The sequence below is a fragment of the Tachypleus tridentatus genome, chromosome 11 (assembly GCF_004210375.1).
Source record: "Tachypleus tridentatus isolate NWPU-2018 chromosome 11, ASM421037v1, whole genome shotgun sequence".
NCBI classification, from domain to species: domain Eukaryota; kingdom Metazoa; phylum Arthropoda; class Merostomata; order Xiphosura; family Limulidae; genus Tachypleus; species Tachypleus tridentatus.
Window position 1 is genome coordinate 29,525,924 of NC_134835.1, and position 13,771 is coordinate 29,539,694.

At 34.8% G+C, this 13,771-nt stretch overlaps 1 protein-coding gene across 1 annotated transcript in view; it reads left to right on the plus strand.

The window, feature by feature from the left end:
• Window positions 1-12,989, plus strand: part of LOC143231844 (fasciclin-1-like) — a 65,159-nt gene extending 52,170 nt beyond the window's left edge. The window contains exons 2-8 of the mRNA XM_076466557.1: window positions 3,172-3,319; window positions 6,655-6,765; window positions 6,865-7,046; window positions 7,443-7,575; window positions 10,654-10,789; window positions 11,200-11,382; window positions 12,813-12,989. Coding sequence (XP_076322672.1) covers window positions 6,934-7,046; window positions 7,443-7,575; window positions 10,654-10,789; window positions 11,200-11,252 — 435 coding nt within the window. The 5' untranslated portion in view covers window positions 3,172-3,319; window positions 6,655-6,765; window positions 6,865-6,933 and the 3' untranslated portion in view covers window positions 11,253-11,382; window positions 12,813-12,989. The remainder of the gene's footprint in view (window positions 1-3,171; window positions 3,320-6,654; window positions 6,766-6,864; window positions 7,047-7,442; window positions 7,576-10,653; window positions 10,790-11,199; window positions 11,383-12,812) is intronic.
• Window positions 12,990-13,771: the final 782 nt, after the last annotated feature.

Consider the following 13,771-nt stretch of genomic DNA (forward strand, 5'->3'; position numbering starts at 1 on the left):
GACCGTCACATTATAATGCCCAAAAGGCTGAAAAGGGCGAGCATATTTGGTGCGACGGGGATTCGAACCCGCAACCCTCAGATTACGAGTCGAAAACCTTAAACCATTTGGCTATGTCGGCCTTGCCTAGTTAGATAAAGAGGTGATAGGTCGTACGATTGTGTAATAATTGGTTTGTTCTGTTTTATCTCAAAGCTCCATAACAGGTAATCTGTTTAATGCCGGGCGTAGAACCCCGGATTTTAGCCCTGAAAGCCCATAAACCTACTCTTAACATGGTGTGGGAGTGTGCAAGAAACCAGAAGCTGTCGGGTATATAATAATAATAAAAATTTTCAGCAAGACTTGAGTCTTTTTAAATTTTAAAACTAAAATTTGAAATTAAATTTAAATAATTGAAGCACGTTTTTTTTTTATTCACGACGTAAAAATAATGAACATAAAACTGTTATGCTTCTTGCTTCTCGTGTCGTTTGATTGTATATTTAAGAAACTTGACTCATTATTTTAAATTGCGGAAATTAAAAAATAATTGTTTTTGTACGCAGTGTAAAGGTGAAGAACATTTTTCCTTACAACTGCGAGTTGTGAAAACAGAAGAACCTTTTATTTTAGTTTAGTGGGTTGTGTCAACAGAAGTATATTTTATCTTAGAACTATGAGTTGTGTAAACAGAATTACTTTCTTCCTTACAACATATACTTGTGTAAACAAGAGTACTTTTGTCTTAGAATAGTGAACTGTGTAAACAAAATACCTTTTTCCTTACAACTGCTGGTTGTGTAGACAGACGTACCTTTCGTCTTAGAACCGCAATTTTTTTGTTTTTTTAATTTCGCATAAAGCTACTCAAGAGCTATCTGCGCTAGCCGTCCCTAATTTAGCAGTGTACGACTAGAGGAAAGGCAACTAGTCACCAACACCCACCGCAAATTCTTGGCATACTCTTTTACCAACGAACAGTGGAATTGACCGTAACATTATAACGCTTTCATGGCTGAAAGGACGAGCATGTTTGGTGTGAAAAGGCTTCAAACCCGCGATCCTCAGATTACGAGTCGAGTACCTTAACCACCTGCCCATGCAGGGCTCTTTAATTATAATAAAACATTAGTTTTCTTTTCATGTTTCTTGAAATAAACCAATGAACAATTGAATATTGTTTTTCAAAAGCCATCCATAATACTGAAATTAATTATAAATCAATTTTAATGTATAAGTTAATAACTTAAAAGCTTTAGAGTTTTTCTCGCCTGCTTGCTTGTTTGAATTTAATTCGACGAACCCGTCATTGTCATGTGGTCAAGGCACTCATCTTGCAATCTGAAGATCGCGGTTCTGAATCTCTGTCGCACCAAACATCTTTGTTTTTTCAGCCATCGGCACGTTATAAGGTCGCGGTCAATCTCACGTTTCAGTGGTAAAAGAGTAGCTCATAAGTTGACGGTAGGTAGTGATGGCTAGTTGCCTTCCCTCTCGCCTGACACTGTTAAATTAGGGATGGCTAGCGCAGATAGCCCTCGAGTAGCTTTGCGCGAAATTAAAAAATAAACAATTTACCTTACCTAATCTACTAGGATTTGAAATACCAATGTTTAGACCAGTCGTTTAATTTTTTAAACATTAGTTCTCTATATTTTTAAATTTCACCATTTTCAATTGTTATAGTTGTTTTTAATCTCTATTCATTGGTCCTGATACATAAGTTTTGCCTTTTATTTCTTGCCTCATGACTCCCACGTACTTACAAATCACGTCCACCTACCTACTGCATTCTTGGGTTTGCCAACTTACTAAACTGATTTTAATCAAGGATTATTTTACTGAATGGAAAATGTTTTAAGTAGAACTTATATCTTTTGTTTTTCACTACAAGAATCCAAAACATTTTCCTAGTTAGATTATAGTAACATTGTACGCGTTTAACGAGACCACCTGCTGACTCCTATAAACACTTTGACGAAACTTCTCCTGGAAAATCCTCCTGATATCACTTGTTGTTTTTGTTCTCTCAGAGCTGCTCACAATCTTCCTTTCTCTCACACGAACTTCCATCTTTATGAGCCATCATTTACCACAACTCTTAAGATACCAATTTTCATTCCAAGTTTTTTATTTCGCTTGGGAAATAACCAAAAGTTCAGACTTTCCCGGAAATTCCAACTCTTTTCAGTTGCTCTTTACTGTTGTTGTTGTTTGGACGATTTCCCGAGTATTTGTTTAGCAGTATGAAGAAGGCGTTTTGTTTAAATATTAGTAGAACAGGCATCTCATAGTAACTGAGGTACCTACATTTAAAATTACAACAACGAAACATTGCAGTCGTTTGTCATGTGTTTACATGCCAGACAGGAATTATTATTAGTTCAATGCAAGGAGCTAGCTATAATACAGAAACATTCTAACTGTAGAATTTAGACAATATCAGTAGCGATTCCTATATAGTCTTAAAAGAAAGTTCAATTGAAAGGAACTTTGATTCATTTTTTATTATCTCTAAGTCAGGCGTCTGTTTTTTTTTGTAAACTTAAAAAAAATTCAAAGTAAATACGTTATTATTTGTGTTTATTACTCTACTTAAGTACATGATATGATTGCCTACGATATTTTGCATATTAACACGGGGAGAACGTTTTATTTTAATTAATACAGCTGTCCTTCGGAGAATTTGTGCTATCGTGGTAGGGACATTACACTTCCTCTTTCGACAAGTAATTTTGTCAAAAGATGGCGCCACAAGGTGTTAAGTACGTGAGAGGAAAACAACATTTACAAAAAAGGCAGAAATTGTAGAATAAAGATAGCAACCGTTGTTTAACTAGTGTGGATAACTGGAATAGATTGTTTTTATATGTATTGTGATGCTACTTAAACGTTATTACGATAATAACTGGAGTACATATTGTAGGGTGTTAAGTGGAAAATGTACATAAATAATGTATTCTTAACCTGAAGACTACCTAAGAAGGTCTGAACGTGTTTCTGTACTTATTTTAATTAAACTTACAATACCCATACCAGCCGTGTTGAAAATACATTTTTACTTCAAGTTGGTTTCTCGTCATCACGTAAATAAATCATATAAGTAACACAAAATTGTCACATTTAACATTCGCTGTTAATTAATTGAATCATAAGTAAAGGTTCTAAACTTTGAGTTTATTGTTTTAGTTTGTTGAACTGGCCAATACAGACGAGCTTGTCCAAGTTCTATTAAAGAAACGCCGGGTGACAGTTTTCGCTCCCACGGATGACGTATTTGCTCGATCTCGCCAGTTTACACCAGAAGATCTAAAGAGACTGCCAACATGTCACGTGGGTGAGCAAACACGTGTTGATGTGAAATGATAGAAATTGATGCTATGTTTCTACCCATGACTACTATAACTTAGCTGTCCCTTTCTACACGCATTTTGATTAATTATGTCTGTAATAGTAACCAAAAATTATTCGTTGTTATTTATTTACGATGCTATTTTGGATAACTGAGAATGAATGACGTTTCAACTGAATTTTAATTGTTCAGTTGAAAATTTTAGTAACAAAGTTGAGACCTAAGTTTTATTTCGTATGTTTAAATTTGTAAAAAATAATAATAATTAAAGTATGAAAATGTATATAAATTGTGTAACGTCTTCTCGTTAAATGTACCTTGGGGATAGAGCTAAGTCTTAGAATAAACAGCGATAAAATCAAAAGTTCGATTCCTGTCGGTGGACACAGCAGATAGCCTGTTGTGATTTTGTTATAAAATAAAACAAACGCTCGCCTCTAAATATGTAGCGAATTATTAAAAGCTGCTTCATAAATGCACGAAAAACTTAGCTGTAGCTAAAAGTGTTATTACTTTAACTTATAAAATATGGAAATGCTTTTATTTTCTAAGTAACAGAATGAAGATTTTTACAATCTCAGTATTTAATTTATTTTTATTTTCATATAATTATGCCAATTATATTTCAGTTAAGAGAGTACATTGCAATTATCTCACAGGTTTGAATTATATTTAGTAGGTTGTTTGGTGTGTCACGATAGCGAGAACTTGACAGTTTTGAAAATCTTTCTCGACATTAAAAAGCGCCCCCACGTGAATCTTCTAGTCTATAACCAATTGCAGCGCCCCATGTGTAATTTTTAGTACCCAACCAATTGCAACAGCATTTAAAGTTATTGTTTCTTTAGGGCAAAACTTCGTACTGCACTCTGTCCACTGAAGTCGAACCTTGATTTTATCGTTGTAACACACTTGGATACAAGTAAACTAAGTACAAGTCCATTTTCTTAACTAATTACGGGTGTTGTTTATGGAAGTGAAGTTTAAGCTAGTGAATGACATATGGATGTCTAATTTGTTAAAAATACAGTAGAGAATTTCTCATATGATAAATATTCATACTTAAATTGAACCCAGAAAGGTACAACGATTTGTTTGAGTGCATAAATTTTGCATATATAGCCATGAACAGTTATCCGATTTTGTATAATTATTTCTAAGGATTAAAGAAACCAATAATTCTGGACTTATTATCTTTAAATAACGTGTAGTTAACTAGTTTGTAAAATAGAGAGGGCGCTGATGAAGTTTAAAATATTCTCTTATTCATCTTTTTGTAAATCTATAGTAAACTGCTCTCAACAGTGAACTCAGTAAATTACGAATACAGACTTGCGACAATTAACCCTTACTTCTAAAGAAACAGTATGTCTTGTGGAATACACATTTACTTTCTACTTGTAGAGAGATGTCCGGCATGGCCAGTTGGTTAAAGCACTCGACTCGTAATCCCCGTCGCACCAAACATGCTCGCCCTTTTAGCCGTGAGGGCGTTATAATGTTACGGTCAATCCCACTATTCGCTGGTAGAAGAGTAGCCCAAGAGTTGGCAGTGGGTGGTGATGACTAGCTCCCTCTAGTCTTACACTGCTAAATTTGGGACGGCTAGCGCAGATAGCCCTCGTGTAGCTTTGCCCGAAATTCAAAAACAAACAAACTCAAAGAGAGCCCCCACACATGAAAGAAGGAATGAAAGACGAGAAGAATCCTCTATAGCTGCAGCACTTGAAGCTAGTTTAGATAGGGTTAGAGTAAATTAATCTATGAAAATATATTTTTCCATTTTTATCAGCTATATTTTTGTGCACCAGGAGTGTTAAGCATAGAGCACGCGCGTATAACCGATTCAATTGATTACTCATTAGGATCTAGACTAACCTACCCTTAAATTTGAATTATTTTAAACAGGATTAGAGTAAATTAATATATCAGACTTTGGACGTGGTCAAGCAGATAAAACGAAAGGGTTTGACCTCCTGAGTCCAAAACTGTAATTAGATCTCATATCAGTGAAGAGATAACGGAGCTATGAGCTAAAAGTCAAAAACTCGGAGCTGTTATGTCGCGGCTAAAACTAAGAAAGATTCTATGTTTAGAAGAGATGCTTTAAGTTATCTCACGATATGTTGGTGAATGACTTTTGAGCTATCGTTACTACAATATTTGTAATTAACACCCAAACGTGGACTTCATTCGACACGCTGTAAGTTCTAAGCCATTCTATAAGCCGTTATACCGTGGTTAAAAATCCAAAATTCTAAAATTGATTAATGTTTTGAAAACCTTTGGTAGGCACTGCACAGATAGTCTATTGTACAGCTTTTTGCTTAACAATAAACCCATAACAATAATTGTTTAGAAATATTTAGGTATCCATTCCAGTTCTTATGAAGACTCTTGTAGCCAATACCCAAGAGCCCCTGGAAACCTCTTAACCTCCAAACATAAACATTTAAATGAATGTATTTCTTTTGAACAATCACCAATCAACCAATTGTCATCAATATTCATGGATCTTGTTCTGGGAGTTCAAATGTGAAAACATAGTAGGTTTGGTTTGAATTTTGCGCAAAGTTACACGAGAGCTATCTGCGCTAGCTGTTCCTAATTTAGCAGTGTAAGAGTAGAGGGAAGGCAGATAGTCATCACCACCCACTGCCAACTCTTGGGCTACTCTTTTATCAACTTATAGTATGATTGACCGTAACATTATAACGCACTCACGGCTGAAAGGCGAACATGTTTGGTGTGACAGGGATTCGAACCCGCGACCCTCGAATTACGAGTCGAGTGCCTTAACCACCTGGTTATGCCGGGCCTAACATAATAGGAAAGAGCACACATCTAATATCAAGTAAACGAGTTGAAAATTACCATTTAGATTTAACGATTTTACACACAGAAAAATGGACAATTAATTAATAGTTTCAGTACGTAAGTTATTTGACATCTAAATTATTAAATGTTCCTATGATGTGTATTTCAGACGAGCATTTAGAAATAAGTTTAAACAGTTTCACTCTAGTGGAGTAACTTGTGTTAATCATATCTTTCTCAGAAGAGACAAAAAGAGAAACTGAGTATACTTGTACATACAAATAAAATATGAAAACCTTAAGGAATGTTTTGATACTATTGGTGTGTCTATTATCATTAATCACGCTTCTGTTTTCTTTAAATCAATATAAATTGTAAACTTTCCTGTTTTATCGATAACGATTTTAAGCTTAGGCGGTGAACAAATATATGGGGTTTTAAATTACACAGAATTGTCTTCTACCTTCACCCCTAACTTGAACACATTTTTGATTTTCCTTTAGTGAACATGGTAGTAACAAAAAAGATATTTTTCCGGCTCTGTAAACCCGATATCTCAGGAAAATGCTCCACTATATTTTAACACAAAAGAAAGTTCTGAAGGAGACGAGAAGGTAAGATGTTTTGTTTTATAATTATTATTTTTGGAAAACAAAAACTGCACGCTGTATCGTCGTATATTTTAATATCGTGTGTTCTGACCATGATGGCAGGAGTATTTCGTCAACAATGCAAAGATTGTGGAAGAGAGAGACTTCACAGTTGCTGACGGTAGACAAAAAATGTACGTTATAGACGAAGTTCTGCAACCTTATACATCCAGAGAGTACCACCCGCACGATGCTTGGGAGTTTCTCAAGAATCCAAGTCTGTACAACATCGAAGAAGAACTGAGGTTAGTGGAATCTTTGCTACAGGTTTAACAACTTCTAATGTCACTACAAACTTGCGAATAATGTAACGTTAGTTTCTGTAGCTAGGAAACGATAGTTGTTGTATAAACGTAATAAAACTCAACACAGATTCGTTGGATTCGCATTGTGTGAGGTTAGTTTATTATAACAAACACTACAGTGTCTTAAGACGCAGTAATGTGTGAAAATGGTTGTAAAAAACGTTGCAACAAGCCACAAATATATTAGTCAACAATGTATTTCTTGACTGATTTCTTTTTGTATTTATTACTTCTCATGAACTGTATCAGGACTGAAGAATGGTAATTGTGTGGTTTTTGTTATTGGAAAACTAATGATAGTGATAGAGAATGGTTTAAATATTGTAAATATTCTAGCGAAATGGTATCACGTATAGAAGAAGAGAAGCAAGAAAATTTATTTACCAAAGTTGGAAACCACACCTACTTTATACCAGTTGACCAGGAACACAATGCAGATGGAAGCAAGTTCAAACGTATCGACAAAGCTGTGAGTATTTCTATTGTAGGACGATGCTAGTATTGTTGTATAATTACGGATGTTAGATGCCTCTTTAGAGACAGTTTTTTTGGTTTGTTTTGTATTTCGCGCAAAGCTGCTCGAGGGCTATCTGCGCTAGCCGTTGCTAATTTAGCTGTGTAAGACTAGAGGGAAGGCAGCTAGTCATCACCACCCACTGCCAGCTCTTGGGTTACTCTTTTAGCAGCGAATAGTTGGATTGACCGTCCCATTACAACGCCTCCACAGCTGTAAAGGTAAGCATGTTTGGTGTGACGGGAATCAAATCCGCGACCCTAAGACTACGAGTCGCGTACCTTAACCATGCTGGGCCCTTTAGAGAGGACTTCAAAGCATTTTGAAATATTTCACCCAGCACCTGACATAGGGATACGGACAATGTTTCACCCATATATTGATTATATAGTCCACCTTTTTATTTATTTTTAATACATTATTTTGTAGACATCTGTAACGTTTGTTTGTTTGGAATTTTAGGTTTGTTTGTTTCAAAGTAAGAATTTTTCAAGAAAATTACTTCAAAAGAGTGTTTGTTTCCAAGTGAAACATAATTAGATAGTTAATTTAGTAATTATACATTGTCTTTTTCAAAATGAGAAATTACACATCGTTGCAAAAAGTCTACTCTTTGTTGCATAAAACTGGTTACAAAGAAATCGTTCTATTTTAATGAAACAATTGTCAAACACATTTTCCAGTCGAATACAAGAGACCTATTTTCCAAGAAGACTGGAAGATAAGAGCAATTGCCCAAAATTGAACCATTGTGTGGGCCGACACGGCCAGACGGGTTGACTAGCAATCTGAATGTCGAGGGTTCTAATCCCGTCACACATGCTCGCTCTTTCAGCCGTCAGAGCGTTATAATGTGACGGCCAATCCTACTGTTCGCTAGTAAAAGAATAGTCCAAGAGTTGGCAGTGGATGGTGATCACAAGCTGCCTTCTCTCCAGTCTTACTCTGCTGAATTAGGTGGTCCTCGAGTTGCTTTGCGGGAAATTCAAAACAAACCACAACAATCAACTAAGCCTAACGTTAATTAAATCTTGCTTTACAAAGTCATTCTTATAACTTAATACCACCTAATATAAATGTTATCTGTGTGATTCAGCCCTCACTCTTACAACTTATTGCCACCTCATATTTACTGTTATCAATGTGATTCGGCCCTCACTCTTATAACTTAATACCACCTAATTTTAATGTTATCTGTGTGATTCAGCCCTCATTATTATAACTTAATACCACCTAATATTAATGTTATCAGTGTGATTTACCACCATTCTTATAACTTATTTCCACCTCATATTTAATGTTATTAACGTGATTCAGCCCTCATTCTTATAACTTAATGCCACCTAACATTAAAATGTTATTAATGTGATTCAGCTCTCATTCTTATAACTTAATACCACCTAATATAAATGTTATCTGTGTGATTCAGCCCTCACTCTTACAACTTACTGCCACCTGATATTTAATGTTATCAATGTGATTCATCCCTAATTATTATCACTTAATACCACCTAATTATAATGTTATCAGTGTGATTCAGTCCTCATTTTTATAACTTAATACTACCTAATTTCAATGTTATCAGTGTGATTCAGATCTCATTATTATCACTTAATACAACCTAATTTTAATGTTATCAGAGTGATTCAGTCCTCATTCTTATAACTTAATACCACCTAATTATAATGTTATCATTGTATTTCAGTCCTCATTCTTATAACTTGATACCACCTAATTTTAATGTTACTAGTGTGGTTCAGTCCTCATTTTTATAACTTAATGCCACCTAATTTTAATGTTACCAGTGTGATTCAGTCCTCATTTTTATAACTTAATACCACCTAATTATAATGTTATCATTGTATTTCAGTCCTCATTCTTATAACTTGATACCACCTAATTTTAATGTTACTAGTGTGGTTCAGTCCTCATTTTTATAACTTAATGCCACCTAATTTTAATGTTACCAGTGTGATTCAGTCCTCATTTTTATAACTTAATACCACCTAATTTTAATGTTATCAGTGTGATTCAGTCCTCATTCTTATAACTTTATCCCAACTAATTTTAATGTTATCAGTGTGATTAAGCCCTCATTCTGATAACTTAATACCACTTAACTTTAATGTTATCAGTGTGATTCAGATCTCATTTTTATAAGTTAATACAACCTAATTTTAATGTTATCAGTTGGTTCAGCTCTCATTCTTATAACTTAATGCTACCTAATATTAATGTTATCAGTGTGATTTACCACCATTCTTATAATTTATTTACGCCATTTCCTCATATTTAAAGTTATTAATTTGATTCAGCCTCCATTCTAATAACTTAATACTACCTAATTTTAATGTTATCTGTGTTGATTCAGCCCTTCATTCTAATAACCATTGCCGCCCATATTCATATTTGTTATTAATGTGATTCAGCCCTCGCTCTTATAACTTAATGCCACCTAATTTTAATGTTGTAAGTGTGATTCATCCCTAATTATTATCACATAATACCACCTAATTATAATGTTATCAGTGTGATTCAGTCCTCATTTTTATAACTTAATACTACCTAATTTTAATGTTATCAGTCTGATTCAGCTTTTATTTTTATAAGTTAATACACCTTATTTTAATGTTATCAGTTGGTTCAGCCCTCATTCTTATAACTTAATGTCACCTAATTTTAATGTTATCAGTCTGATTCAGCTTTTATTTTTATAAGTTAATACAACCTAATTTTAATGTTATCAGTTGGTTCAGCCCTCATTCTTAGAACTTAATACCACCTAATTTTAATGTTATCAGTTGGTTCAGCCCTCATTATATAACTTAATGTCACCTAATTTTAATGTTATTATTGTGATTCAGTCCTCATTATTATAAGTTAATGTCATCATCTCATTTTAATGTTATTAATGTGATTCAGCCCTCTTTATTATAACTTAATCAGTGTGAATATCTTTGTAGTCGGTGAGAACGATCTTAATTTCACATGTTTAATGTGAAAGACTTACGTTTACACCATTTCCAACTTTAGGTAATGAAGGGTCACATTATTCCTCAACATGTCTTGTTTACTAGAACGGCAGGGAATGAGGCCTACATATCTAGTAACCCTGAAGTGGAAATTAAGCTTCTGAACCAGACCACCTCTTCAACAAATGTTGAAACAAGTAAACTTCTGTACATCTATTCCATTTTTCCATCTTTTTCCTTCTCTACATCTATTCCATTTTTCCACTGTTTACTAGATCTTTGATCAACTCATCTTTTATTTCATGGAAATTTAACGTTTCACCTGATTAAATTAATATTTTTTGAAAAAAACAATATGTAAATATCTGTAATAGTTCGATATTTATTATTAATAATAGGGTTTATATTGTTTCAGATCAAGTTTAATTATTATGATAATATACAGATTGAATAGAATAACAACTCAAGTCTAACTTTCAACGTTTATATATTTATGTTTTGGAAGCCTGTTTTGGAGGGCTTGGTTGCTTTTATTTTCTTTACATGTTTTATAATTTTCGTCGTAAATATCTCAGTTTACTTACGTGGAATGTTAATACATTTTCAGTGTTTGTTCGAAGTAACACCCTGCAGGACAGCCAGGGTCATGAAAAGGAGTAGTCCTGTCTAAAATTGTCCGAGGTAATATACCAGTAAAGAACGGGGTGGTCCATTTGATTCAGGATCCTCTTATGATCATCGACACGAGCATCCAGGAATTTATCCAGAGTGAATCTAGTGGAAAACTCTCGTGAGTTAACGTCATTGTAATCTGCTTCGTTGGAGGGATGAGGGATATTTTGTGTAATTCGTTTCTCCAAACGTTTTTTTCCCGTACGAATTCTAATACGGTTAAATAATACAATAGTGATATTATCTATCCAACTAATTATCTTTCAGCCGTGAGAGCGTTCTAATATGACCGCTTTGTTTGTTTGGAATTAAGCAAAAAGCTACACAATGGACTATCTATGCTTTGGCCTACTACGGGTATCGAAACCCGGTTTCTAGCGGCGTGAATCCGCAGACATAACCCTGTGCCACTGGGGAGCCAGTATGATGACCAGTCCCACGACTCGGTTTCAGTAGATCAAGAGCTGGCGGTGGAAGATGTTGACCTCCTGTCTTTACTCTAGTCTATCGCTTCTAAATTAGGGACGGGCAGGGTAAGCTGCTCTTGAATATAAAACAAGAAAATAAGCGATCTATTTAAAATAGAGTTGCCCTTCTGTCTGGAATTACAAGTTGTAGAAGTTCGAGTGGACCTATTTAAGGTTAAGCGTAAATAGATAAGAAAAATGTTTAAACGGTTTCTTTGGCAACCATTTTAATTTTTAACACCTTAATTAACTAATGCTGCCGAGAAGATCGATAGCAAAATACGTGAAGTCGACGCCAAACCAAAGTCATTTGTAGAGCAGGTACATTTTCATCAACTGAACAGTTCGTGCGTCACTTCCTGAAATATTATAAAGGAAAAGGAGACTGGTTGGCCCACGTGCCCGTCTGTAGAATTACTTTCAAAGCCCAATATTTCTGGCTGCATTTCTTCTATATTGAATATAAATTGATTGAATAAAACTATCTTGAACACGCGAAAAGTAAAAAAACAAAACAAAGAGAAATTGTTTGTTTTGAATTTCATAAAAGCTACTCGAGGGCTATCTGTGCTAATTTAGCAGTGTAAGCAGCTAGTCATCACCACCCACCGCCAAATCTTGGGCTACTCTTTTACCAAAGAATAGTGGAATTGTCTGTAACATAATAACGGCCCCACGGCTGAAAGGGTGAGCATGTTTGATGCGACGGGGATTCGAACTCGCGACCCTCGGATTACGAGTCGAACACCTTAACCCATCTGGCTATACCGTGCCAAGAGGGCAAAGGGAAAACTCCATGTACCTTGGTTTAAGATTTCTTGTACGAAATATGGATTTATAATGTATGATTTTTTTTTGTTACTAAAATAAATGATAAATAAATTTATGTGGGATATATATTGCGTGAAATATTTTAACTTGGCCATTTCTTTCACTAGGATTTCAACGTTATAATGGCTTCTTGTAACAATAAAAATCACAATACGATACCTGAAAGACGACTGGTACCGTCATATAAGTATCCTTGTTCACAGGTACAGAAAATGAACAAACAAAACAAAGTTTTTCTTTGTTATTTCAGAGAATACATGAAGCTAGTTGAAGAAGCACTACCCGAATTTCATCTTGAATTACAAAGTACAGAAAAAAAGACGGTGTTTGCGCCTACTAATGAAGCTATCCTACGACTGGCACCAGAAAAACTGGCAAATTTGAAAAAAAATAAAACAGAACTAACAAAGGTAATTCACCACCAGAGGTCGTGTATACTGATAGATCTGTAGGTACTTTAACCAATCCTAAACACCTATTTATTTGTATCCATCCTGAAGCTTCTGAAATCCTCATGGTTTTATTGTAGTTTCCAATAAACTCTTGTAAAAAAACAACTAAGGAATAAGTTTGTAATTATACTGTTAAAATAATAGTTTCGTTTTCAAACTCTTTTGATTACTGTGCTCAATTAATTGATAAATAATTAATATATTAAAAATATAAGAACTTATAAACACAGAAACAATAAAATAAATGAACCACAGAATGTAGGACGTTTATTTGTTTGTTTCTGAATTTCATATAAAGCTACTCAGGGCTATCTGCGCTAGCCGTCCTTAATTTAGCAGTGTAAGACTATAGGGAAGGCAGCTAGTCATCACCGCCCACCTCCAACACTTGGGCTACTCTTTTACCAACGAATAGTGGGATTGATCGTCACATTATAACGCTCCCACGGCTGAAAGGGCGAGCATGTTCGGTGTGACGGGGATTCGAACCCGCGACCCTCGGATTACGAGTAGAACGCCTTAACCCACCTGGCCATGCTGCCAGGAAGTTTCTAAATTGAAACATGAAAAAAACAGAAAGATAAAACGTTTTATACTTTTTTGTCATAGTTTTAATTTATTATACATTTCTTATTGAATAAAATGCACGTTTCACTTCAGAATTGTTATTAATAAGGATGGAGTGCTTTCTTATAACAATGCCTCATCGGGCTATCTGCTGAGTCGACCAAGCGGAATCGACCCCTAATAGATCTAT